The 24,957-nt window shown below is 47.9% G+C and overlaps 11 protein-coding genes across 11 annotated transcripts; 6 read left to right on the forward strand and 5 right to left on the reverse strand.

The window, feature by feature from the left end:
- Nucleotides 1–439: 439 nt before the first annotated feature.
- Nucleotides 440–1,877, reverse strand: ARB_04613 (uncharacterized protein; the record flags this gene model as incomplete). Its single annotated transcript, XM_003017684.1, has 3 exons — nt 440–1,373; nt 1,449–1,629; nt 1,685–1,877. 3 exons carry the CDS (start codon nt 1,875–1,877, stop codon nt 440–442), a joined length of 1,308 nt encoding a protein of 435 aa, XP_003017730.1.
- Nucleotides 1,878–3,063: 1,186 nt separating this feature from the next.
- On the forward strand, nt 3,064–6,066 carry ARB_04614 (uncharacterized protein; the record flags this gene model as incomplete). The annotated part of the gene is made up of 5 exons (XM_003017685.1): nt 3,064–3,552; nt 3,680–3,728; nt 3,792–5,320; nt 5,456–5,705; nt 5,855–6,066. The coding sequence occupies 5 exons, from the start codon at nt 3,064–3,066 to the stop codon at nt 6,064–6,066; spliced, it is 2,529 nt and encodes an 842-aa protein (XP_003017731.1).
- A 191-nt stretch (nt 6,067–6,257) lies between these two features.
- On the forward strand, nt 6,258–8,997 carry ARB_04615 (uncharacterized protein; the record flags this gene model as incomplete). The annotated part of the gene is made up of 3 exons (XM_003017686.1): nt 6,258–6,300; nt 6,353–8,148; nt 8,302–8,997. The coding sequence occupies 3 exons, from the start codon at nt 6,258–6,260 to the stop codon at nt 8,995–8,997; spliced, it is 2,535 nt and encodes an 844-aa protein (XP_003017732.1).
- Nucleotides 8,998–9,485: 488 nt separating this feature from the next.
- Nucleotides 9,486–10,550, reverse strand: ARB_04616 (uncharacterized protein; the record flags this gene model as incomplete). The annotated part of the gene is made up of 2 exons (XM_003017687.1): nt 9,486–10,344; nt 10,396–10,550. The coding sequence occupies 2 exons, from the start codon at nt 10,548–10,550 to the stop codon at nt 9,486–9,488; spliced, it is 1,014 nt and encodes a 337-aa protein (XP_003017733.1).
- A 281-nt stretch (nt 10,551–10,831) lies between these two features.
- Nucleotides 10,832–12,421, reverse strand: ARB_04617 (uncharacterized protein; the record flags this gene model as incomplete). The annotated part of the gene is made up of 3 exons (XM_003017688.1): nt 10,832–11,323; nt 11,396–11,558; nt 11,583–12,421. The coding sequence occupies 3 exons, from the start codon at nt 12,419–12,421 to the stop codon at nt 10,832–10,834; spliced, it is 1,494 nt and encodes a 497-aa protein (XP_003017734.1).
- Nucleotides 12,422–13,614: 1,193 nt separating this feature from the next.
- ARB_04618 (uncharacterized protein) lies at nt 13,615–14,618 on the forward strand (the record flags this gene model as incomplete). Its single annotated transcript, XM_003017689.1, has 2 exons — nt 13,615–14,170; nt 14,257–14,618. The coding sequence occupies 2 exons, from the start codon at nt 13,615–13,617 to the stop codon at nt 14,616–14,618; spliced, it is 918 nt and encodes a 305-aa protein (XP_003017735.1).
- Nucleotides 14,619–15,814: 1,196 nt separating this feature from the next.
- On the forward strand, nt 15,815–16,738 carry ARB_04619 (uncharacterized protein; the record flags this gene model as incomplete). Its single annotated transcript, XM_003017690.1, has 3 exons — nt 15,815–16,399; nt 16,465–16,516; nt 16,626–16,738. 3 exons carry the CDS (start codon nt 15,815–15,817, stop codon nt 16,736–16,738), a joined length of 750 nt encoding a protein of 249 aa, XP_003017736.1.
- Nucleotides 16,739–18,055: 1,317 nt separating this feature from the next.
- On the forward strand, nt 18,056–19,348 carry ARB_04620 (uncharacterized protein; the record flags this gene model as incomplete). Its single annotated transcript, XM_003017691.1, has 1 exon — nt 18,056–19,348. One exon carries the CDS (start codon nt 18,056–18,058, stop codon nt 19,346–19,348), a length of 1,293 nt encoding a protein of 430 aa, XP_003017737.1.
- A 401-nt stretch (nt 19,349–19,749) lies between these two features.
- Nucleotides 19,750–20,871, reverse strand: ARB_04621 (uncharacterized protein; the record flags this gene model as incomplete). The annotated part of the gene is made up of 1 exon (XM_003017692.1): nt 19,750–20,871. One exon carries the CDS (start codon nt 20,869–20,871, stop codon nt 19,750–19,752), a length of 1,122 nt encoding a protein of 373 aa, XP_003017738.1.
- Nucleotides 20,872–21,548: 677 nt separating this feature from the next.
- ARB_04622 (protein kinase domain-containing protein) lies at nt 21,549–22,910 on the reverse strand (the record flags this gene model as incomplete). Its single annotated transcript, XM_003017693.1, has 1 exon — nt 21,549–22,910. The coding sequence occupies one exon, from the start codon at nt 22,908–22,910 to the stop codon at nt 21,549–21,551; it is 1,362 nt and encodes a 453-aa protein (XP_003017739.1).
- Nucleotides 22,911–23,562: 652 nt separating this feature from the next.
- On the forward strand, nt 23,563–24,035 carry ARB_04623 (uncharacterized protein; the record flags this gene model as incomplete). Its single annotated transcript, XM_003017694.1, has 2 exons — nt 23,563–23,796; nt 23,820–24,035. 2 exons carry the CDS (start codon nt 23,563–23,565, stop codon nt 24,033–24,035), a joined length of 450 nt encoding a protein of 149 aa, XP_003017740.1.
- Nucleotides 24,036–24,957: the final 922 nt, after the last annotated feature.

Here is a 24,957-nt window from a genome sequence, read left to right on the forward strand (position 1 = left end):
AGGGAAGGTCTACGGAAAGCAAGGGTCATAACTAGATATAGTGTTTGGGACACTGATTTCAATTGTATCAGCCTTTTCTCCTCTCCCGACTGAACCACCTGTCGAATAGGCGTATCAAAAGCTTTTTTGCTCTAAAGATTCGACTCAAATGACGCCACCCCTGCGTAGATCATATGCAAAAAGGGGTGCCTGAAGGGCCATCGATCCACAAGGGGGTAAGTAAATATAGGGTAGAAAGACCGAAAGATTACGTAGAAAGGTCACGCCAGGAAGATTGATAAAACTCGCTCAGAAGGAACCCCTTTAATCGTATTTACCAATCAATATATAGAACGCCAAAATCGATCATTCCCCAAGAACCAAAAAAAGCAAATGAAAAGACTAACCACCAAAAGGCAGATAGGCAAGAGTGTGACAACGTGAAGGAACGGTATATAAATCAGCTCTTGTGCAACTTCTTAACCCTCAAGCTTCCTTCATAAAGCAAACGGTCGACAGCGGCTGCCACCGTCAATGTACCACCAATAACAGCACAGACACCAGTAAAGAACGCAGAGAGAGATTTTGGTCTAGTTTCGCGATTGATCACTTTCATGGGAGATATCTCATAATTGAACATGACAGATGGAATGCCGCCGCGAGCGTGTTGGCGCTCTTTGTGTCCATCGGCGGAAGCATCTTCTGCATCGAGTGATCGTTGATGCGAAGTAACTGAATATTGATGGGTTTCAATACTTCCCTGGGAACCAAAAAAGACTCCATGGTTGCCCAGAGGAATGTCCCTGTGAGCCTGGGAATGTGCCTCACTTGACAAGGTGGGATCCCATCCAAGTGGTAGATATGACGTTGACACCACCTTGACAAAGTACAGGAAGTTGTATCGTACTTCATTAGTCTTGTGCTCGGATTTGTCAAGAGGGTTAATGGTATCCTGGTGTGTCCATTTCCATCGGCTATAGAGCTCTTCGGGAAGCTGGGGTCCAAACCGGAGCTTGTGTATGATATGGGTCATAGTATGTGGAACCGGGGTATGATAATAGTTGTCTAAATCGTGGGCATGGAAATTTCCTGCTGTCAAGCTACGGCCGGGAGCAATATGGAAGTTCCCTGCAACCTTGTTCACACGAAGAATTCCTTCAATGCGGCATCCTTCATGTCGTTGCTCGTCAATGCGCTGGGAATAGCCTTCGTCGATACATTGGGCAACGTTCTCGCCGCGGCCAAAGGCCCAGTTCTTCTCCGCGTAGGCATCACGAACTTCATCACAAGTGTTGCAGCATCCTGGCTTCTTTGCGGTGGAGGGTGCAGGCACACCGTAACAATCTCCACAGTAGTTTGGGTCGAGATGTGCGGGAGAGTCCTCTTTCTTATGTCTACATTGAATACCGGTTAGCGGTCGTTTACGGAATTGAGCAAAGCTTTATCGAATCTGAATTTGAGTAACTTACAGGGCCAATGCTGTCACGTCAATGACTCTTCCGCCTTCTGCTGCAGAGCTGAGGCGGACTTTGTTAACCCCATGATCCACATCTGTCTGGAGTTCGCCTGATACGTCCATGACATCCAGGGTGAGCAGTTCACAGGGGAGGTTTGGAAAGGTCATGTTCAGGTGGATTTCCATCCTCTCGCCTATAACTGGATGTTAACTTCCCTGCCATGACATCCATAAAGATATGATACCCACCTCTGCCCTTGTCAACGATCAGCTCAGGCTGAACGACGACTCGTCGATAATCTTTCCATTCGCCCCAAACCAGATATATAACAATAAGCAATGCAGCTATAGTAACCACTCCTCCCGATCTCGTCCGTATCCGCGCATCTTCAACAGTTTTCGCGAAAGCATCGAGGCGTGTGAATCGAGATTTGCCGGCCATATCGGGTGGTAGTGTCGCCTTGGGTCGAAATCAACCAATTGGCTCGTGGATTAGAAAGCACACTGCGTATTTCTCTCCAGCTTAGTCAATATGCAACCTCGATTCACGGTTGATTGGTATGTGAAGGTAGGAGGAATAGCAACGTGAGCTCAAAAGGCTGTTGCAAATGCGCATCACCGATCTCACAGAGAGAGAAAGAGGGAGAGAGTGCCGAAGTGAGTGACCGGTGGCGTACTGGCGAGCCGTATATGGGTGGAGGATTCTCAATAGACACGCAACTCCTCGTGCACAGAGGGAAGTCCGCCGTCACTTGCATCGACTTGAAGCTCAGCGGGAAAGGACACATTGAAGATTTGCTCTCATTGGCCCGGAATTTGGCTGACTAATGTACATCACGTGCACATGTACCCACCTGCACATATATCGAAGCTTAATGGTAAAGTTTACTTATGTAATGGATATGATATAATACATAGCTACTTTCCTGAATTGACGTTGAGCGTTTGATCGCAAGTTGGCGACAATATATTTCTGATACAGAGGTAGGCGCTCTGTATCAGTGTTATTATTCCTGTCATTCCAATTAGCTGGATAGAAATGGCATATAGAGAGAGAATATGTATAGTGTATTAGCGTACAATTTCACTTCCATATAGTGCAAAAATCAAAAATATACAAATGCTGAGAAACCGCGGCGGGGTTTAGGCCAGAAGGGCAGCTATGTTTGAGTGGCTAGAATACATATGCCCGTGTATAGAAATATATTGACCCCTAGCCTCAATATCAAAGAGGCTTTGTAGAAACGTCGCCGCAGGACATCTTGATTACATAAGCACAACACATCTTTAGAGCCGCACTAAGCCCGATTAAGCACAGCCATTCACTGGACTTTCTTTTACAGAGGCAGAAACTCGCAAACACTTTTGCTTTCTTCATAACGTCCACCACTTCACCAGCGCCTCTGATACCGCCCTTATATACCACAGCAGACCGGTCGCTAGAGATCCCTTTTGAAAAGTATCTTTCGACACACGACCAAGTTCAGCGAGCTCTTCCGAACCTTGCATGCTGGCGCGACACAGTTCAAAATAGCGGGCTGCAGTCCATACGCTGCTTGTTCCGGTCTGTTGAGGAACCAAGAAGTCGCCAACCTCACCGTATTTTCTAGCAAACGCATTCTTCCGTCATGCTGCAGGTCTCAGGTGGAAGGATGAATAGCTCCAGCAACCGCAGTAGAGGCACCCGAGGCAGAACGGGAGGAACAGACCGCGGTGGCATCCGAAAACGAGGCGCCACTCCCCGGGTAGATCGAGATGGAGACATGGATATGGCTGCCTCTGGTTCAAGCGCTGGAAAGGGTCGGATAAGAAGCTCTCGCGGAGTCGCTCCGGGAAGATCATCGAAAAGACCAGGAGAGAAAGAAAAGACGATTGATGCTCTCCAAAAGGCTATATTCAGCAGTTCTTCCTCCCAGGCCAATATCAGACACGGACGTGGAATTGCAGATGGAGCGCTGAGGCGGAATCTGACACAGATAAAAGTGAGTGGTTGGAAGAATAGCAAAGCGGCTTCGAATCCCGACGGTGGCGTTGTCAGTCTTGTTGCGTTTTTGGAGAAGAAATCTGCGCCGCCAGACCAGAACGCTACGGCCCCTGGACGATTCAAGATTACTAAGGTATGTGCTATATCACGTTCACGTTCACGTTCTCGCGGTTATCGACACACTCTGCAGCACTACTCTTCTGCGTTGTCTCCGTTCCCTTGTCAGCTGGAACGATGCTTTTCTCTCTGAGACCGTTCAGACATTCTACGAATGCTATCGAGTTACTGCAAAGAAGATCGGTTTCCAAGGTTAATTATGCCTTGCTAACATTCAGTAGTCGCGAGTTGAAGGCGACAGCATGATTATATCAGTTCGACCCGAACAGGTGGATGGATTTTTACGATTGAATGGATTTTCCTTTGCCGGAGCCCCCCTCACGGTGGAGCTGCTTGATGGCGTAGCTATGGCAGACATCTCATCACAGTCAAGCCAAGGGCCATCTCAAGCTGCGATTGATACAAAGGCTAAGATGACTGCTTTCCTCGCAAAGAGATATTCGGAGCCAGGAAAACTACTTGATCTATCGAAATTGGGTACGGATCCCGACCTAGTGGAGATGGGCATGTTTAACAGTGTGTCAACGGAATCAAAATTCTTCCCGGCCCTCATGAAAGTGTGCGAGCTTACTTTCGATTCTGCTGCCAAAAGGAAGGCTGCAGTCGTGAGTGTCAGCTTGGCGCATAATCAACTACCAAACCTCACTGCTGTCACTTCTCTTGCACAAACCTTCCCCGATATCAGAAACCTCGATTTGTCCCATAACCAGTTCAAGGATATCTCGAGTCTAAGCAGCTGGAGATGGAAATTTCGCGGCCTCGACTTTCTAGATCTTACTGGAAACCCAGTATGCTCAGAACCAACATTCAAGGAAACCATGATAAAATGGTATCCTCAACTCCGGACATTGAACAATGCAGCAGTTAGAACAGCTGAAGAAATTGCGGCTCAAAAGAAGACCCCTATCCCCGTCATGGGCCCGAGCTTTCAGGACGAGGGCCAGATTGCGGAAAATTTTGTCAAAGCTTTCTTTACTGGATTCGACAACAACCGAAACGATCTTCTCAATGGCATATATGACGCAAAATCCATATTTTCGTACAACGTCAACACTGTAGCCCCACGAGCGGCACAAACGGAATCAACACCTCCATGGGATTCGTACATCCGGAAAAGCAGAAATCTCGTGAAAATCAGTCATCTCCCTGCCCGCGTATCACGTAGCTTTATTGGTACCGACAGCATCCGCGAAATATGGAATACATTCCCACAAACAAAACACCCGGAAATTCTTTCCAACCCTAAAGAATGGTTGATAGAATGCCATCCTATTCCTGGCCTTCCTGATATCAACAATCAAAGTGCGACTGGTGTTGGTGGTCTTTTGATCACAGTCCATGGAAAATTTGAGGAGATATATCCCAATACCGGAAGCAAATCTCAAACTCGCAGTTTTGACCGAACGTTTGTCCTTGGGCCTGGAAATGGTCTAGGAGGACTCAGGGTTAGCAACGACATGCTTTGCCTTCGAGTGTTTGGAGATTGTACTGCCTGGATTCCAGAGCATGAACAAGCTGCAGCTGTGCCTGTAACCCAGGCACCTCCTGTAACGGTCATACCCGCCCAGCCTGCGGCAGTTCCACAATTAGGAACTCAACATCCAGAGGCAAAGCCAGGCTACGGAACACCCCAGCCTGGGAAGTCGGAGGAAGAGCTTAAAAAAGAACAACTTATACTGGAGATAAGCTTTAAAACGAAGATGACGTTGCAGTTTTCCGAAATGGCCCTTAGTGGTAATAGCTGGGATATGAATTTGGCGCTAAAGAACTTTGAAGAGCTCAAGGTTAGTAGTATAGCTTTGCATATGGCAACCCCTTGCCCCTGAAGCAAATCAATACTAACAAAATCACATTCAGGCACAAGGAAACTTGCCCCCTACTGCGTTCCTGCCAGGCGCATAAGTTATAGTTTTTATAAGCCTTGGGAAGGGAGAAACAAAAGGAAAAGAGAGAGAGAGAGAGAGAGAGAGAGAGAGAGAGAACCGTCAGCGTTTTACAGCCTTTTTTTATTAGCATCCATATACTATATTCATCATCGTTTTCCCCAGGAGATCCTTTTCTCGCAACATTTCCAGAGACTCAACTCTGGAGTTACCTTTGAAATGAACGATGAGATTGGCGTATCCTGCTTTAGCGGGTTGCCATTATATCTTTACCGCTATGTCCTTGGTTTATCGGGAGTTTTCTTGTTTCATTCTACCTGTTGCATGGCGGAGGGGGTGTGGGATTTTACCATGTGATGGAAGTGTACTTTAGCTAGAAAAAAACATATCCGCCCAAATTGGGAATGCAATAAACCAGAGTCATCCTTTAAACAGTTCCATGTCACACACAGGTCGAATATATATCCTTCGATAAAGGCTTGATTGGCCTTGGAGTACAGGAAGGCTATGCAGACTCAGTATATGAGGAAATCTATGTAGCTGATGGCTTAGGCGTGCCACTAAACAATAATTCCGAGAGCCAAGCTCGGCGAAAGCTCCAACCATCGTCATTTTATCCAAAGCACCAACGACAGCGGGATTTCTAGCCTCATGAACAACAGCTTCGAAGAAAGGGCATATTTTCACGATATTTTACTCCAACCTCGTTCCTCGAATGCATTGTCTAATGCCGCTGAATGAGACCATATAAAGCTATCGCGCTTCCCTTGCTAAAAGCCACCAAATGCGATTAAATACACCCTTATTTCAACGTGTTTAACTCTCCATCACCACACCTATGCCAACAAACGGGGAACCAGAGACCGACCCACTGGATGGAGGCAAGTATCAGGACAGATATCTATCATTCAACGGCACTCTAACTTGGAACAGCTGACTATAACCCTATCGAACACCTAAACGCTATCTTCTCCCATCCGTCGACCCTTGCCGCCGTGCCCAAGACCTCCCAAGCCCTCAAGGTATACCAAGATGAACTTGACGAAGATATCTCTGCACTCGTGGAAGCGCAGGCAGCTTCCAACCTGGAAAGCGTTGAGCGTATCCGCAATGCAAAAGAAGACATGGCCGAGCTGTTCAAGAAGATCGAGGAAGTCCGTGAACGAGCCCTGAAAACGGAGCAGGCGATTACGGCAATGACAGCCGACATCAAGCAACTGGACAATGCAAAAGGGAATTTGACACTGTCTATGACAACGCTGAAAAGGCTTCAGATGCTTACTACCGCGTACGAGCAGCTGAAAGCACTAAGCAAGTCAAGGCAATACCGGGGTTGCGCGCAATTACTCCAGGCCGTGATACAATTGATGGCGCATTTCAAATCATACCGTTCGATTGATCAAATTGCTACCCTGAGCCGAAATGTAGCAGATATACAACGGGAGCTGTTGGAACAGGTTTGCGAGGACTTTGAGATCATATTTGCCAAGGGTGAGACAGCGCAGAAGAGAAATATCCTAGCCGAGGGCTGTCTAGTCATGGAAGCGTTGGGAGATATGGCCAAATCACGGCTCATCACTTGGTATTGTAACACACAACTAAGAGAATACCGTCAGGTTTTTAGAGGAAACGAGGAGGCCGGATCCCTGGATAATATCTCTAGGAGATATTCCTGGTTTAAAAGGATGCTAAAAACCTACGACGAAGAACATATGACAATTTTCCCAGCCTCGTGGAAAGTCAACGAAGTTTTAGCAAACATCTTCTGTGAAGGTACAAGGGATGACTTTAAAGGGATATTGTCCAGGTCAGTTCGCAGCGGACAAACTATGGATGTTAATCTTATATTATCTTGTCTTCAAGAATCCCTTGATTTCGAGCAATACCTTGATAGGCGTTTTACCAATGCTTCCCGTGCATCTACGGATACCTTTGCCTCCAGTGAAACACCTATTTTCTCGCAGACCATATCTGAAGCATTCGAGCCTTATCTGAGTTTGTGGGTATCTGCTCAAGACAAGCAGCTTGACACCCTCATCCGAAAGTATAGGGAACAGCCGATTAAACCGGAGGATGAGGAATATTCTCCACAACTGGTTGTACACTCTTCAACGGAGCTTTTTACGTTCTACCGCTTATCCCTTGCACAATGCGCCAAACTCTCCACGGGCAACTCTCTTGCAGAATTAACGAAGGTATTTGCAAGATACTTGGATCAATATGCTCAGCAAGTCCTACTTCATTATATCAGTGATCGCCCAGGGAATCAGGCTTCATCCAAACTGCCATCATGTGAGGACCTTACCATGGTACTCAACACTGCAGATTATTGCTATACAACTTGCAATCAACTCGAAGACAAAATCAGGAGCAAGATAGATGAGCCCTTCAAGCAACAAGTCGATCTCCAGAGCCAGGCGGATTCGTTCATGGGAATAGCTAGTGCGATTGTCCGTCTGCTTGTGCGGAAAGTTGATATCGGATTGGAACCAGCCTGGAGAGAAATGCGGAATACAAGTTGGAGTGCACAGGATGGCGTCGGAGATCAAAGTCCATACGTTGAAGTTCTTTTGTCCAACTTGAAATCGAAATCGGATGAGACTTTAGGGATGCTTCACAAACAGCAGTATCAGCGAGCCTTTGCTGATAACCTGGTGGAACATACGTCAACAAGTTATATCTCAAATATATACCAGTGCAAGCCCGTTTCAGAAGCTGGTGCAGAACAGGTATGTATGGCCTTTTGACTCCATGTATTAACTTAGCGGTATCTAACGCGCCGATAGATGCTTCTTGATAGTTATGGCATAAAAACAGGTCTAACAGGCCTTCTTTCGCCAGCACCCACGGCTTTTGTTAAACGTGTCCATCAAAGTTTCCAGAAAATTGATACCCTTCTTAAAACTCTGCAGGTCCGAGCTGTTCCGCCAGAGGCGCTTGTACAGGCGTATCTGATTCATATTGCTGACAGAAATGACAACAACTTCAGAAAAATACTGGACATAAAGGGGATAAGAAGTAAACAGGAACAGAATCGTCTTGTCGAACTGCTCCAGGCTCATAAGACGTCCAATCGCCATGCTCCCAACCTACAAGAGAGCAATCCTTTAATTTCTTATTTACAACCACCGGCTCCTGCACCTACTGCCCCCACTGTAGCACAGGGCCTTGGGCTGGCTAATCTCGGGGGAACCCCAACTTCTTCCTCTGGAGCCAACGCGCTCCCTACACGCTTCGATCCATCAATGCTTGGCTCTGCTCTTATATCGGCTGCTCGTGACGGGGTTGATAGACTTGGGACGCCAGGTTTGGGCAACCTCGGAAATACGCCTGGCGGAATTTCGGCCAGCAGTGGCCGTGCCGTGGCCGGCTCAGTGGCCCAGTCTGGATCAGGAACACCGCTATCAAATCAGAACATAAGTTCTACGGGACAGAATGCAGATGCAAGTGAAGGGGCCTCTTCTGCCGCCGCAAACCTGAATGAGAATCTCAAAAACATCGGAAAGTTCTTCCGTCGAGATCTCAGTGGTTTGGGTGGAAGGTTTGGAATAGGTGGTGATGACAGTGGTCAGAGGTGAGCGATAGTTAGATTCAGCCTGCACTGAATATAAAACTTGGACTTGCTGGGAATGTCCAATAGTTGTTTCAAATAGACTATTTTGGTTTGGTATCTACGTAGCGTGCCATTGTTAATTACATATATTTATTGTATTTATCGGGACGGGCCATCGATCCTAAATTTATCTCTTATCTTGTAGCAGTGCTCATGTCTCAATAGCTTCAAAAAATTCTAACCCTTTTAAATAAGCGTTCCGTTTACTCATCTAGTTCTACCACAGTTTGATGCTCTAGGTAAAGTTAGTATGAATTTGTCTAAGAGATAACGTTGAAAGTGATGAGAAAAACCATACCCCATAATCTGCTTGCTGAGGCTATAATTACCTCCGCTTTTGCAGTTAGTTTTGATGTAACTCTCTTCATATCTTTATTGTTATTAGAGTATGAGCTACTCCGAGGCTGACCCTGGTATTTGCGTTAGGCACGAGGATAATACGGAATGTTAAGGTCAACTTACCATCATTAACACAGGCACCAGCTCACTAGGTGCAGCTTCAGCAAGAGACCTCAGGGTTTTGAACCCATTCTCCCAAAGCAACCTTGCCGTTCGGCTTTTGACATAGGTCACCTGTGCCATCTCCAATAGATCTGCTCGGGCCCCAGCCTGAAGGCGATCACGCATATGCTCCAACACAACCGCCAGCATATCCCAGCCCATCCGTTGACAGAATTTGGCCATCCCAGCCGCGAACCCGTGGCAGTTTTGAGCAAGCGTCTGTACAGCTCCTCGGGCTATGTTATATTTCTTCGCAATTGATGAAACCGGGATTTCATTGCTTAAGTCACGCAGTTGAAATGCTGTATAGACACGGTTGTAGACTCTGAGCAAAGCTGGATCCTTGATAGAAGCATGTCCCATTGCAATTGAGTTCACCAATCCAGGGTCAACGCCAACGAGCCGTATTGTACGTAGTCCACTATCATCTAGTCCATGAACCTCGTCGCGGAACGCCATCCAGTCAATTTCCGAAGACGCCTGTAGCGGAGAAAACATATAAAAGATATGCATTTCCCCATCCATCACGAAAGCCTGCAGTGCACGCTTTAATTCTCCATATATGAAAAGCCCATCATCAGGGCTAAATGCGGACGCGACAATTGCTAGGCCAAGCTGTGTTGGCTCAAAAGTCTCATCATTTGATGACTTCACGAGTTTTGAATCCAGAAGTTCCTGGAGAGTTGATTGCACCATGTCGAAAAGGGTATCCTGGGCTTCGTCATTGTGAAATAACAGACTGCTCCTGATGTAATCGTTGATAGCATCGCGACCGGATACCAGCTTAGTAGCAATGGCCTCAAGTAACGCTCTATACTTTTGTCAATTACCGCCTTTTGACTTGAATAATATCAGGGGTTACCTCTTGATCCCTGCCCTGCCCGGGGCCAACCCACTCGCAATAGCGGGCAACTCAGCTTCCAACAATCCAACCACATCTTCCCAATCCTTACTTGTGCAGCATAGGTAGGTTTCACCAACTTCATCCTTGCCTTTTCGGCCCGCTCGGCCACGCATTTGTCGTCTTTCGGGGTTAGCGCTGAGATCGCAAGCAACTGGTGGAAATTCAGCAAGTACTTACAACATTGCAGGCCCAACCAGTTCACGTCCCATTCTTGCACCGCAGAGGATAACCCTTCTAGCGGGGAGGTTTATCCCCGCTGCTAAGCTACAAGTGGCTACGAGTACTTTGAGGATTCCGGCATCAAACCCTTCCGCAATCAGTACACGTTCTTCGGTGGTTAAACCAGCATCTACGAGTACAAGTTAACATCTGTCTGATAAATCTAAAGACGTATTTAGTAAGGGGAATACTGACGATGAAAAGCAACACCTCTCGGTATAGTTTTGGCAAAGTAGGTATCAAGTCCACAAGGGAGGCTTTGTAAGCTTGCTACTAGGTCCAGGCGCTTCTCAATAGTATCTGCATCCAGAGTGTCTGGCATTGCATCTCCTATGAGCACCGCATTTGTCTGGCAAGCCTGCCTGCTCCCACAAAATACAAGAGCGCCATAACCTGCAGCTGCTGTTTCGCAGGCAAGGGCAACCATAGCATTTGGAATTGGGAACGCTAACTCCCGAAATTCCGACTTACGTATGACTCGGCACGCTGAAGCCGGCACATTATTTGGATTTGATGTATCAGGCTTGATCATCTTCCGAAGAAGGCCCTTTGTGGTAGGCACTGGATAAATGTAATCTTCAAACACTAAGAATTCTTCGACGGGTATCGGCCGATATCGAGATATATAATAATTCGCATTCAACCACTTTGCAAGGACCTCTGTATTCTAGAATATTTCTCAAAATATAAGCTATTGGTCCTAGCTCCCAGAAGTCATGAACGAAAATATAAACCATACCGATAAAGTTGCACTCATGCCGATTATCTGGATATCTTGCTGAAGCAGGAGAAGCTTTGTTACCATGATTTCTATCAGGTAACCGCGGTGTTCATCATCGAGCATATGCAGTTCATCGAGGACAATCACACCTAGCTTATCAATTGTACAATCTTCAATTGCACTATTGACAAGCGAGTTAGCCTACGTAGTGTTAGCAGTATTTTCAGACAGAGTGAAGTCGAGCTGGTGGGGAGCAACCTTCTCGATGGTGCACACCGCGACATCTGTATCTGACCAGGTTGTCCTGGCCTTGCTTCCACCGAAGAAACCTGTAACTCGGATGAAGTTCTCTTCAGATTTGAGCCGAGAAGATCTTCTGGCCCCATCGGCAGAGTTATCAGCGTCATCTTCATAATCATCATCATGCGTGCATCGGGGTATCCCTTCAACTACGCGTCTGAGCCATTTCAGCTTTTCCTGGACAAGAGCAACATAAGGGAGAACCAGGATAGCTTTTTTGTCCGGGCAGGTAAGGATGCGTTTCAGCATTAATACATCTGCAACTAATGACTTACCACCCCCCGTTGGAGCACTGTACACCAGATTCTTTTCTCCTGACAGATGTCCCCTGCCTAAGAGGCATGATGCTTGCCATGGATAAATAGCGTTGACACCCAGAGATGCAAAATTCTTGACCAGGGCAGTCGGTAAACCGTATTTTGGGTGGCTGAGAGAGAGGATAGGATTCTGAGCTGGTCCAGGAGTACTGGATACAGAGGTCCTTTGCGAGTACTCCGACAGATTCTGCAAGCGAGAGGGCTCACTATTGCTAGAGTTGGATAGCAGGTCTATTCTGCTGGGCCGTAAGCGCCTGGTATCGTGGGAATCCTGCACAGTGCTGGTTCTCTGCGCTCTGGACTGTGCGTTCAAGACCTGGTGCGCGGTGGTGAAAGCTGGGAGAGCATCATTTTCGGACCGTGACCGTTTCGCACCGGCGCCAGATGAGGAGTGTTCCCAGGCAGCATCGGCACGTTTGGGATTCATATCAGTTGCATGGATGGATGGATCTCCAAATCCGCCTGATGCCCCTGGCCTATCGTTCGTGTACCTGTTATCGAGGACATACGCGAAATTAACCGACAGAGCAAATCTCAAACTGTGCTAGTTATAGCTACACCCGGCAACCACCCGCGAGAGCATGTATGCATTGGAACACGATTTCGTCCTTGCTGTCAGTATTTCGAGACTTCGATATAGCTAACTCGCACCGTATGTTGACTACTGCTCTCTTCCATGGAATAGCTAAAAATAAGACGCGGCGTCAAAATAGGGATGAGGCTCTAGTTACTCCCAGAACAGGCAAGTTGTGCCGGATCCCGGTACCCGTCGGTCGGGTATTTTGGACATCCGGCCATCGGAACCAGGTCCCTAATCAACTGCCTACTGTCCCTGGTTCCACAGTCAGTATTCACTATTGGAACTGTGTTCTACTGATATATTATTACTCTATCCTGGCATCACAGGGATAAAAAGGAGAAGAAGAAAGCCGACGGAGGATGTAACACGCCTGGTTCACCTAGTTAACTAAATGACTGATCACTCTTGCTGTTGCACAGGGCTTGCCACCTCCACGGCGCTGATCTACGGAGTGTCCGCAGCATGGGCTTAATTAATCTGTGGATGGCACAGAGGTTCCAGGTCAGGGGAAGAGGTGTCCTACTTTTTGAGCCTGGCTCCTTATTTTTTTGGGGGCCGACGAATGACGGAGTGACCTCGATGGAAGGGCAGGCAAACAAGGGTATGGCAGAGTTGATATCCCTGCCATCGCTCCCTCGAAGTCTCCCGGATGAAGCTTCTTATTCGTTGCAGAGGCAGAAGGATTTCTACACTGCAGCTGGTTGACCCTGCCAGTTTGTTTTTCATCGCCCACGGTTCTTTCTTCGCCCAGCTCGAGATGGCAGCGTTCACGGCGTACTCCTCGGGACGAGCCCTGTTCACTGCTAAATGGAAAAACAGAGACGAAGCGAATGACCTGTGGATCTTGGGTCAGGTGGGAGTGCCGGCCGGTCTTGCCTTTGTGATATGCCCGTGGGTAAAAGGACAAGGTTATAAAACCGCTTGATAGAGTCACAAGCATTCTATACTTCAGAGTGTGTGCGTATATAAACACTGCTCATATCGGGCTTTCTCGCTCGTTTGGGGTTCATTCCTCTCCGCATAACGGCGCATATCAAAAGATGTCAATGTCCACGTTAAGACACTTCCTTTGGCTGGGAGCATTGCTTTTGGCCACCATTCAGGTTTCCGCGCTTCCAACAGCTCAGGATCTAATATGCAATGGCCATCCGGAGTACTGTGATCGTCGATACTCGGAGCTGTCATTCGTGGGTGCCCACAATTCTCCGTTTGTTGGACCGCTGCTCCAGCACAACCAAGATATCTCTGTGACCGAACAGCTGGATTTTGGCATCCGATTTCTTCAGGGACAAACACACAAGAACGATGATGGCGTCTTTAGCATGTGCCATACATCATGTATCCTAGAGGACGCCGGGAGTGTAAGTTCATACCTTCAAACAGTCAAAACATGGCTGGATAGCCATCCAAATGAGGTGGTTACCCTTTTGATCACAAACGGCGACGGACTTGATATTAAAGAATTCGATGATGCTTTCAACGCTGTGAACGGAATCAAAGACTATACCTTTGCACCAAAGTCCAAGCTTGCCCTCGGCGATTGGCCAACGTTACGCGAGTTGATCACGACTGGTAAACGACTAATAGTCTTCGTCGGTAAGTGTTGCACGTTATGGATAGGAGAGCAAACCTCGCTTCTCCTAAACTTTAGTTCCTCCTATATACTTACTCTCCCTGAACAGATTCCAAGGCAGACACCAATAGATTTCCATATCTACTCGACGAGTTTTCATACTACTTTGAGACTCCATTCAGCACGACCGATGAAAACTTCCCTCAGTGTAAGCTTGATCGTCCAGCCGGCGGCAAGCCTGACGGGCAGATGTACCTTGTTAACCATACCCTAAATGTTAACGTTTTCGGTATCTTCCTCCCCGACCGATTCAAGGCCGGCAGGACGAACGCTGCTGTAGGCCAAGGCAGCATTGGGGCCCAGGTCGATTTATGCAACTCGATTTACCATCGCAAGCCCAACGTGGTTCTCCTTGACTTTATCACCGAGGGGGATGTCCTCAAAGCGGAGAGAACGATGAACGGACTTTGATGTTTGACGGCCTTCGACGGCCCCGTATTGCCGAAGCCTGTTTTTAATGTTAATTATTTGGCAACTCTTTTTTCAGAAGTGCCGCTTTTTATGACTTGGTTAGCTAGAATATGGATTAATGAGCATGCTATAAATTATGGGTTATATATAACATATATCGAATGCCGCAGAGGGCTTCTCTGTGGTATCAACAGAGTGCTACAGGTCTGGGGGAACACAGCTTCACGACGTGAGCTCCGTTGCAGGGAATATTGATTCTAAGAGTTTGCTCTGTAATCTTTACAGTTGTGCCTCAGGCAAGGGACGAACAAGCAGCCTAACGGTATGCCTTGCATCCCCCAAGCTTCCCCTCCATCTGCACACTGTGTCAACAGCAGCATAACTCGGAGCCCGCCGCTAGAGTTGTCCCGCCTTCGCCAGGGATCCAGCGAAGCTTCATGCAGCAAGTCCTCCCTCGCCCAGGTTCACCCCAAGCAACGTCGCATCGTGTCCGCTCAGCTGTGCATCGGCTTATTGGCCACAACAGCAGCGCCAAAAAAAAAAAAAAAAAAAGAAAAAGAAAAAAAAGAAAACCCACTCCACGGCCTGGCGATCAGCGGAGAAGAACAGGGCAGCATGTGCAGCGTTGGGTGGATGGAGGACGGCCGCGGTAAGCTCACGAAGCTGTTCTTCGCAAGTTTACTTAGCTAATTCGCCGGCTCTGGGGCAGAGCAGATGAAGCTGGTCCCATCGTCCCGGGGTCAAGTGGTCAACAGGTTGAGGAAACCTGCATCGATCTCCTGCAATACGGAGTAAGGAATGCAAGAAGAAGAAGCAAGAAGCTGCAGACTCTGTCAGAGCTTAGGACAATCAATATCTGGACAAAGATGGTCCGACTATCAGCCCAATGGACTCACTGAAAAATAGCCTGTGATGTCCATGCAGCGGCAAGATTCGCTGATCTCTAGCATCCAGAGTCTTCCTTTCTTTTTCCCCCCCCAGTTGTTCAAGGACGCCTGTTTTCGCCAGCCTGTTCCTGCTGATGGTTTGGCCTGAGCAACGCTGACAATTCTTCTTGTTATACGAGATGAACGTGTTCTATACTCCACTATGGTTAAATGAAGGCTGCTCATGGTGGGCTCTTCGGCGGGATTGCTCATGCTGTGGACGTGTACTTCTGTTAAACATGCATCATATCACATAATAATGCCAAGTGCATGTTTATCTATATACCCAGAGTGTATGTATATAAGAAGCCGATCTTCCTCCCTTTGCGAGGAATATGTCCTCCATCACAACCAACACCCTCATCATCTTCCTCGAGATACCATCTACATAGTGCAACAGCCAAGATGAAGTACACTTTTCTTGCCGTCCTCTCTGCAGTGACCGTCCTGGCCACTCCAGCTCCCGTCCCAACTCCACCAAACATCCCATCTGCCTCTACTGCTCAATCTCTCCTTTCCGGCCTTACTGTCCGCCCCCAGGGCCCCCAGGACGGTTACAGCCGTGATAAGTTCCCCCACTGGATCACCATCTCCGGCACTTGCAACACCCGTGAAACCGTCCTTCGCCGTGACGGTACCAACGTCCAGGTTGACGGCAGCTGTGCCGCTACCTCTGGCTCTTGGTTCAGCCCCTACGATGGTGCTACCTGGACTGCTGCCAGCGATGTTGACATCGACCACGTTGTCCCATTAAGCAACGCTTGGAAGTCTGGTGCTGCTTCCTGGACCACCTCCCAGCGACAATCCTTTGCCAACGACCTCAGCAATCCTCAGCTCATTGCTGTCACTGACAACGTAAGTGGCTTTCATAACTACTGCCCAGTTTGTGAAAAGTATCGTGTTAACATGTCAATCAACAGGTCAACCAGGCCAAGGGTGACCAAGGCCCAGAGTCATGGAAGCCTCCCCTTCGTAAGGTTTTTTTTTTTTTTTTTTTTTTTTTTTTTTTTTTTTTTTTTTTTTTTTTTTTTTTCAATCACCGGATAATTGTTTCGCGTCCAACTACTGACACCTGTTGTAGAGTCCTACTGGTGCACTTACTCTCGCATGTGGATCAAGGTCAAGTCCGTTTATGATTTGTCCGTCACCAGCGCTGAGAAGTCTGCTCTTACCTCCATGTTGAACACTTGCTAAACGCATCCCCTCCAACTTGACAAGAATTTATGAAATCACTGTAAATAGCGACGTTTTATCTAGTTATTTAACGTACGGAGTAACACCGTCTTTCCTCGTGAAGGCAGGACTCCACAATGTAGATAGCTCCCCAACACAAACAAAAATAGTTACTTTCCTTTGATTTTTCTCTTCGTTTCTAGGCGTGCAGATCTTAGTCGCAACCGCTAAAAATAAATCCTATGCCTATACTTGGCGCTTCTTGGTCGCAAATTCATTGTTAAATCGTTTGTTCGACTTCGTCTTGAGACTCGACACCGTTTTTATTTGATATATGGAAGCGGCGCGTTATTGGTTAAAGTTAGGTTTAAGCTTGATACCTTAGCCAATAAACATCAACCTTCCATAACAGCAGTGGGCCTCCCGTCAGGTGGTTGCAGGTGGCCCGGGGTGGGGAATAACGTTATTCCAGTAACGCTATTACTAATCACTCTATTTCGATGCCTCTTGTTTTTGCGCTTTTGACGTTGACCGTCAGCAACAAAGGGCTCTTCTACAGACCGAAAACTGTGAATACTAGTTTGATGATGGTGTAGGATTGGTGCATCTGGCACTTATGTTCCAATGGATCTCAACAGCAATACTCTTCCGTCCACTTCCCGCTATACGATCAACCCCAGCCATGCTTTGGACGAAAGGGGTATCATTCTCATCGATACCTCCTAGATGGGTCCTCCTGCGCAGCTACGCCCGAAGTGCTAGCTCGTCGGCTTCTCCTTCTATCAGAGATATTAAAGATTCCAGAATCCACATAACCAGTTCTAAACTCTGCAGTAAGATCTACAATTCTTAATAACTAATTACATCACATCCAGTACCTAATCTTATGTAGACGATGTCCTTGAAAGACTAGCCCCAACGCTTCCGAACAATAAGCCAGTCGATATCATTGATGCATATCCAGGACTTGGTATATGGTCTTCCCATTTTCATGAATATGTTCGCCCTCGACGACATATATTACTCGAGCCGAATTTCAGAACGTATGAAGCGCACCTAAAACCTTTACTTCAGTCCCCGGGATCGCGATACGTACACGTACCATTAGATCCAGCATTGGATAGGACGTTCTCCGATTTATTTAAAAAAGGATACCTGCCTGAGCAGACAGAGCGTACAGAAGGATCCACAGAAGTGAATGACACATTACTAGTTTTGGCCAACATGACACTACTTCGCTCAGCTACGAAACTACGAGCGACAGACTCGCGAAAGTACTTTGAATCTATGCTCGATCAAAGCTATTTCCACCGCTATGGTTTGGTACGAATTATTGCGATGTTTCCATCCTCGAATTTAGATGCGATCTTACCCAAGAGTATAAGCAGACGCCGGAGAACGCAGGCTTTACTGGAATGCATTGCTTTGGAAGCCAATGAAGTAGCAGGAGACACTAGCGAGACTACACATTTGACTCGACGAGGTCTGCCTGTCGTTCAAAACAGTGCTGAAAGAGCTGCAAAGAGGAATGAGGGTGTGGTTGTAAAAGTGCCTCCAGGCCGAGAGCCAGTACCTCTTGAACTCTCTCCAAAGCCTGTTGCCGTAAACGGGATCGAACATTCTTATGTGCCACGCCCTATTCATGACTGGCATCGTGAATACATCAGGGTGCATAAGGATCTGAAGAAGGAAGAACAAAAAATTGACACAAGCAATCCAATACCTGCAAAGTTAAAGGATCTTAGGAAAAATTTTGCCGCCCTGCAGAAGAGATATCTATACGAAAGTTCTCAGATTCGATCGGCACATGAAGCAGACGACAGACAGTGCGATATTGACAATATAGAAGCCGATCTTCGAAAAGTGATGAATGGCACCTTGCCAGTACCTAATTCTCGCGAGGCCGGCAAAATCATCAAGAACCTTGCCCTACTAAAAGAAGAGCGAGACCTTATCCTCTCGTCACTAGGGAAACAATTTATCCGCCATCATTATCCGTTGTTCGTGAACGAGCGGCGCTGCGTCTCTGGCTCACAGTCCAGCCCATCTGTTGAGCCTCTCTTGCTCTGGGACAAACGGGCATATGAACCGCTGCATGTTGAGAAGGATGAATTTTCCCCTAAAACACCATGCTCGATCGTTGACATCCAGCCAAATCCAGACTCTTTTATCTTTGAAGCTCAGCGGCAATACAAGGCCTCGAACGAGTCATTCAAGTATATTTCCGTCCTGACTACGTTCCGTGCATTGCTCAGGATGTTTATACCCTACCCCAAGAAATCGATTGAGCAGGTTCTACGGCTACTGTTTGCATCTAGGCCAATGACTGATTTCCCGTCCGCTATACCTTCGTTGGCGGAATATGCTACGCCCAAGATCACGGTGGATGCCAAAGAGGCAGCTTCATGGAAACATGTGAAGACTAATAATAGAAGAGGTGTGTTTGTAGGATATGATATGGACTGCTTGGCTGAAGCTACCTTGCAACGTATTCCTAGCAAGCTGTTTTGGGATATTGCTGTGGAGTGGGAGAGGTGGCGCCACGAGAAGAATTTGCCAGACACACTGTCTAAGTCGCTTGGTGGGGCGTTTATCTCAGATATGAACGAAGCATTTGAAGCCCGGCGGTGATTCAGTTCCTTCGTTTGCAAAAATTTTACTGTGATACCAAGGAAATAGAGCTAATGCAAGATTTTGCGGCGAGGGAATTATGATTCCATTTTATGAATGAATGGACTGTCTATTCCTCAAATGAGTGTATATACTATGGAACGAATAGCTGCAACCTCGAAAGAGAAAAGGCGGATTGAGACAAGGAATCAGCGCCAGGTACACAAGTTTCAAAGACAGAATCCGAAATATAGAGAGCTGCCATGGGTAAGTGCAGGACACCCAACAAATTGCAGCTGACATAGTCAACATAGTGGGAAACGAACGGGATCAACTGGCTTCATGCCCAATATAATAATCAAGAAAAAAGAGAAAAAAAAAATGCCAGTAGTCTAATGGCCGCTGGACGCCCTGACACCGACTTAGTTTGACGCCTCGTCGGGGTCGTGGATGCGAGTCATCCGCAGACTCTCATTTTTATTCAACCGGGCCAGAGTATAATTCACGAATCTTATGGGATTTGAGGGGCCGCCTTGCTGGCTATCATCTGTATCGTCCGGCCTGTCGGGCTTATTGTCGCAAGACTGGCTATCACTTCTATCACCCAGCATTTCGGGTTCATCGTTGGGAGGGTCGTCGTCGTCGTCGTCGTCTATGCTCTCGACTTCCCACAGAACACCCATACTTAACTGCCTTTCACCCGGCGGCGTTTCGGATCTTTCACGAGTTTGCCAATGCTGATCCCTTGGGAGACCGGCCCCATCCGTTTCTTCTTCTGAACTTGAGCTTGAAGAGTCAAGTAGGTTCACGTTCAAGGAGTTAGGTGGAGCGAATGTCCCGTATCGTTGTCCTATTTGCTCTCCCGCTCTCTGTGGCAGCAAGGGTGATTGGGTCGAATTTGGCCTGTTCTCTTGAGCTTGAACATCGACATCGTTTTCACTGCTCCTGGTATTTTCACACACACAACAGTCAAGCAGCGGTGGGATGACTTTCGGCTTTTTCAAGATATCCACTCTGCCACTTGGTGTTCTAACAGTATACCACTTGCGACTGAGCTGTGTGCCACCTTTGATGGTTGCTACAAAAGTTCCTGAACTTGGGTATCTGCCGCCAGATACGGGATGCATGTACCGTATCCAGCAGCTTTGGTACCAGCCTTGGTCTCCGAGCTTAAGGCCCTCGGGTAGCTCGTCCAAGGGTATCAGAGGAACCTTCGCGCCGTTTGGCCTAGTGATATAGAAGCTCGGTCTAGCTCGGTTGACTGTTTGACTAGATGGAGGTCCGATAGTCACGTCATTGAGGAGCGTTGCTACACCCGGAATCCGTCCCGTGGATGTATCCTTGTTCTCTTGGGTTTCCGATGCTAGTTGGCTGTTAATATCGTAAATATAATCTTCTTCGGATGATGGCTCCTCTTCCAAGTCTGCCATGCCCGGTGTGGCACTGGGATGCATATGAGTAACCCCGTTTCTTTGTGGTGTTCTGCGGCTGGGAGGCCAGGCTATTCGAAGAAAGGGGATGACATTAGACAGCAGGTAGGCCATAACTTATAACTTGCACACCTGGCAGTCTCTATATCTGTTTCTTTTAATAATAGAGTATAATATTGTAATAACAGACCAAAGGACAAACCAAGCGAAGGCTATCATAGACAAGGCACAGTTGATAGAGTTAACGGGGTTACAATAAACGAATGTATAGATGGTTAGAACAGCGAGTGTATGTATAGCAGCAGATAGAGGGAGAGAAGACAAAAAAAAAAAATCATTCTATCTCCTTTATCTATCCATATTTACTAACATTTGATATTTAATATAGAAGTTGCAACGGAGCTACTGGGAAGGCGAGAAGCGCAAACAGCAGGCTCAAACTGAGAAGGACTATATATTGACGAAGCAAAATCGATCTTGCTCTAATGCTATAGCTAGCTGACTAGATTAAAGAGCTTAGTTCTAGCGATACAAAGTAAAAAAATAAGTAAATAAATAAAAAAATTAAAATGAAGGAAGAGGGGGAAGAAAGAGAGAAATGGAAAGAAGAAGAAAAAAAGGATGCAGGTTAGTTAAAACAAACGCCAGTCTTATCATGCTCCAGATGCTGGTAGGGGGTAGAAGTACAATCAATCATAAAACATCACATAACATACAGTCAAAGCAAGAGGAAGAATGACGGTGGGGATGTAGGAAAGTCTACATTTATAGACAAACATTCAATCCATTATTTATGCAAGAGCTGCAATCTCGCCCCTGATAATGCCCAACCAGTGCTCCGTGGCCACTCTGCTATCTGCATCCTTTAGAACAGCAGGAGATATAACTCTCTCCACCACCCCTTTGCGTGGGATTCTAGTTCCCTGCTCTCCTGCGCGGACATAGTCAATCACGCGGTGGCCATCTCTTGCGAGAGCGAGAGCTCTATGTCTTTCAAGTCCCGGGTATACCTCTCCATAGCCGATTGCAGCAGCGACCAAGGTGAGAGCCAAGGCGAATATATCAGACGAAGGTGCTGGAGTTGGTGGTAAGGTCATGGAGCTGATCGATAGGAGTTCAGGGGCTGTGAACGGAAGACTGGTGGCTAGCCGAGAGCTAGCGGTCGAGTTCAGCGCCACACCGCTGCCATGAGAGTAGAGAGAAGAAGTAAAGTCGATGAAGAGCAGATCGAATGAATTCGCTGCAGTGTCATCGATGGTCCCCGAACTGTTTAATACCGTAGCAGTAGGACCTCCGCTGCTGCTGCTGCTGCTGATGCTGATGCCGGGAACCCGCGGACGAAGGAGGATGTTCTGGGGTTTGATATCGCCGTGGACCACGCCTGCTTCATGCATCCACCGAAGCCCCTCAACTAACTTGTCGGCAAAAGAAAGCCAGGTCGCCATCCCCAGGACAGGCTTAAACATGGTTCTCGTGTTGAATACAGCAGCCGCATCTTTTGCTCTGGTTTTGATGTATGAGGCAAAGGAGAGCGGAATGGCAGTCATGACGATGGCATGTTCAGAAGCAATGTAGCCGTGAAATGGCACGACATGAGCTGTACTGCCTGGAATTCGATGGAGAAAAGTAAGGATATCTGCTTCGGCGGCGACTGCACCATGTGCCAAACGTCCGGAAGCCACTTTAACAGCGTACACAGTGGTATGGGTGCTCCCGCTGCTACTGCTGCTCCTGCTGCTGGTATGACCGTTCCGTGGCCCCAACATAGGAGACGAGGCCAAAGAGCCGCGAGTTGGGGTCTGGGGTGGCGACGTAGTCAGAGAAGCAGTGTGGTCGATGCTGATGGCGCTGTAGACGTTGCTCCAGGCGCCTCTGCCGTACTCTATTCGACTACCGTCCTGGCCGTAGCGATACTTGAGCGGCAGGGAGCACTCGCTTGGCCCGTCGAGCTGCGCTGCCCACAATGGAGGGACCGTGGAGCGAGCGCCGTCGAGCACGGGTATGATTCGAGCGCCGTCGTCCTCCTCGACGGGCGTCAGGGGCGGCGTCAGGTTAGAGCCAGGCGACGGGGCGGAAGCGAGGAGGCTCTTGGCGGCGGCGGAGGCGGCGGGCGGCTTTACTGCCAAGGGCGCTTCACGGGCCAGCGGAACCATGGCTGCGGTTTTTCTTTATCCCTCGCTCTTTGTGTAGAAATAGGGCTGAAATAACGAGGTAAAAAAAAGGGCGAGGTCGACGGCCGGCAAAGGACAGCGAAGGCGGTGCGAGAGAGAGAAGACGCCCGTAAAAAGGGATATGAGTCAAGAGGAGCGCTCGGAGCAGCCGGCTGGCGAAGGGGGAGCAAGAATCAGGTGGGCTTGTGGGATGCAGAGGGAGTGGCGATGATATATATCAAGTCAGGCGGGCAGAAGTCACAGTCAGAGCAGCCTGTGAGAGACGCGGGTAGAGAATACGAGAAGCGACAGAGACGAAGAAGCCATGTCGACAGTGAAGCTCGATAGATTTCTTCTGCTGCTTGTTAATTTTTTTTTTTTTCCCCTTCTCCCACTTGAGAGAAGAGGCCGGCGTAGGTAGATGTCAGGAGAGGCCAGCGGTTTATATAAAGAAACAGGCTCGAGAGGACGGGACAAACGGACTGATGACAGGACAGCAGGCAGCCGGTCCCTTTATACTCCCAGCTGTCCGCAGGAGACGAAGAAGCAACGGAAAGACGAGCGCACAAGAGTCGAGAAATAAGAGTTGGCAGCGACAGGACAGTCCCGATCAGCAACGGCGAAATCTGCGATTGCTATTTATTATTCAACCACAATGGGGGCTTTTTTATCTTCCTTTCTTTGCTTCTTCTTGTTTTTTTTTTTCTTTTCTTTTCTTTTTCTTCTGTCCTTCGTCTTCTTTGCTGCTGCTGCTGCTGCTGCTGCTGCTCTCAGCCCGGCGCGAGAAAATAAAATGACTGTGTCTCTGTCCCTCCCTCCCCCTTCGCCCCTGGACCAGAGTTGCATGGCAGAGCACGGGAATGGACATGGGCCAAGTGACTGCCTGCGGGTTCGTAGCGACTGTGACTTTAGGCGCTAACAGGGAAGAAGGAAAACTCTAGGAGCAGACTCATAGCAGCGAGGACATATAGCCCGTTTCTCGAAAGGAAAAGAAAAGAAAAGAAAAGAAAAGCCGAAGGACCAGTCAGTGGGGTTCGTTTCCGGCAATTTCGAGAGCAAGAGTTCATTCCATCCAGGCCATACGGAGTATTTGGATATAAAGATGATATATATATATATACGGGTTAATAGAGTGGAAGGAGTGTACGGGGCGCAGGACTCGAGCAGAGGGCTGTCGGGCAGCAAGCTTCCCATCACAGCCTCCTTCGGCCTTCCCTGGAAGATCGCGCGCCTCCGAGCAGAACGCTAGAGCATGATGCCGTCACGGATCGCCATGGGCAGAGAGTTGTGGCTGGCGGAGGCCTGCTAGCAGTCACAGAGCAGAATCAGGGAGTTTCCTCAGTGGATGGAGAAGTGGGATAGTCGCCATCCATGGCGAGGCGAAGGCTGGTCGCTGTCTCCCAGCCATCTTCCCTGTTCTCGGGGCCAGCCGTGGGGGAGTTGAGTAATTTGGCCCTCCATGTCCGAGATACGAGATGCCGCTGGATGCCTGGAGTTGCAGAGGAGGCAGAAAGACAAAAAAGTAAAAAGAAATAATAATAATAAATATAACAGCAGCAGCCTGTCCCTTGTCGTGACGTCACTTGGACGTTGGGGCTGGCGGTTTCGAGACGGCGGGTTGGGTATCAGTGGTATCAGAGAAAGAGACGATGACGATCGGGAGAAAAAAGATGGGAAGAGAAGAAGAGTTGAGATTTAAGGATAGGGATGGATACTTGCAGTCCTTTTATATCTGGTCATGAATCATTTGCTCTTTGCATTTCTCTATCCAGCTCGCCAGCCTGCAAGGGCCCTCAAGTCTCGTAAGTAAGTACCAGAACCAGCTTCCAACAAGACACAAAACAGCAGAAAAAGGAGCAAAGGACACGGCATTCAGCATACCAGGAGACCAGGAGACCATCCATTCATACCTTCTAGAACCGCCTACTCCTCCTCTTTTCTTCCGTTTCTTTCTTCTCTCTGCTTCTCGCTTTTTGTTTTGTCAAGATAAAACAGGGATAATGAACACAACACCGTGGTAAAGATGAACTCATGCAATGCAGCTGCAGGA

The sequence above is a fragment of the Trichophyton benhamiae genome, assembly GCF_000151125.1.
Source record: "Trichophyton benhamiae CBS 112371 chromosome Unknown contig01293.0, whole genome shotgun sequence".
NCBI classification, from domain to species: Eukaryota; Fungi; Ascomycota; class Eurotiomycetes; order Onygenales; family Arthrodermataceae; genus Trichophyton; species Trichophyton benhamiae.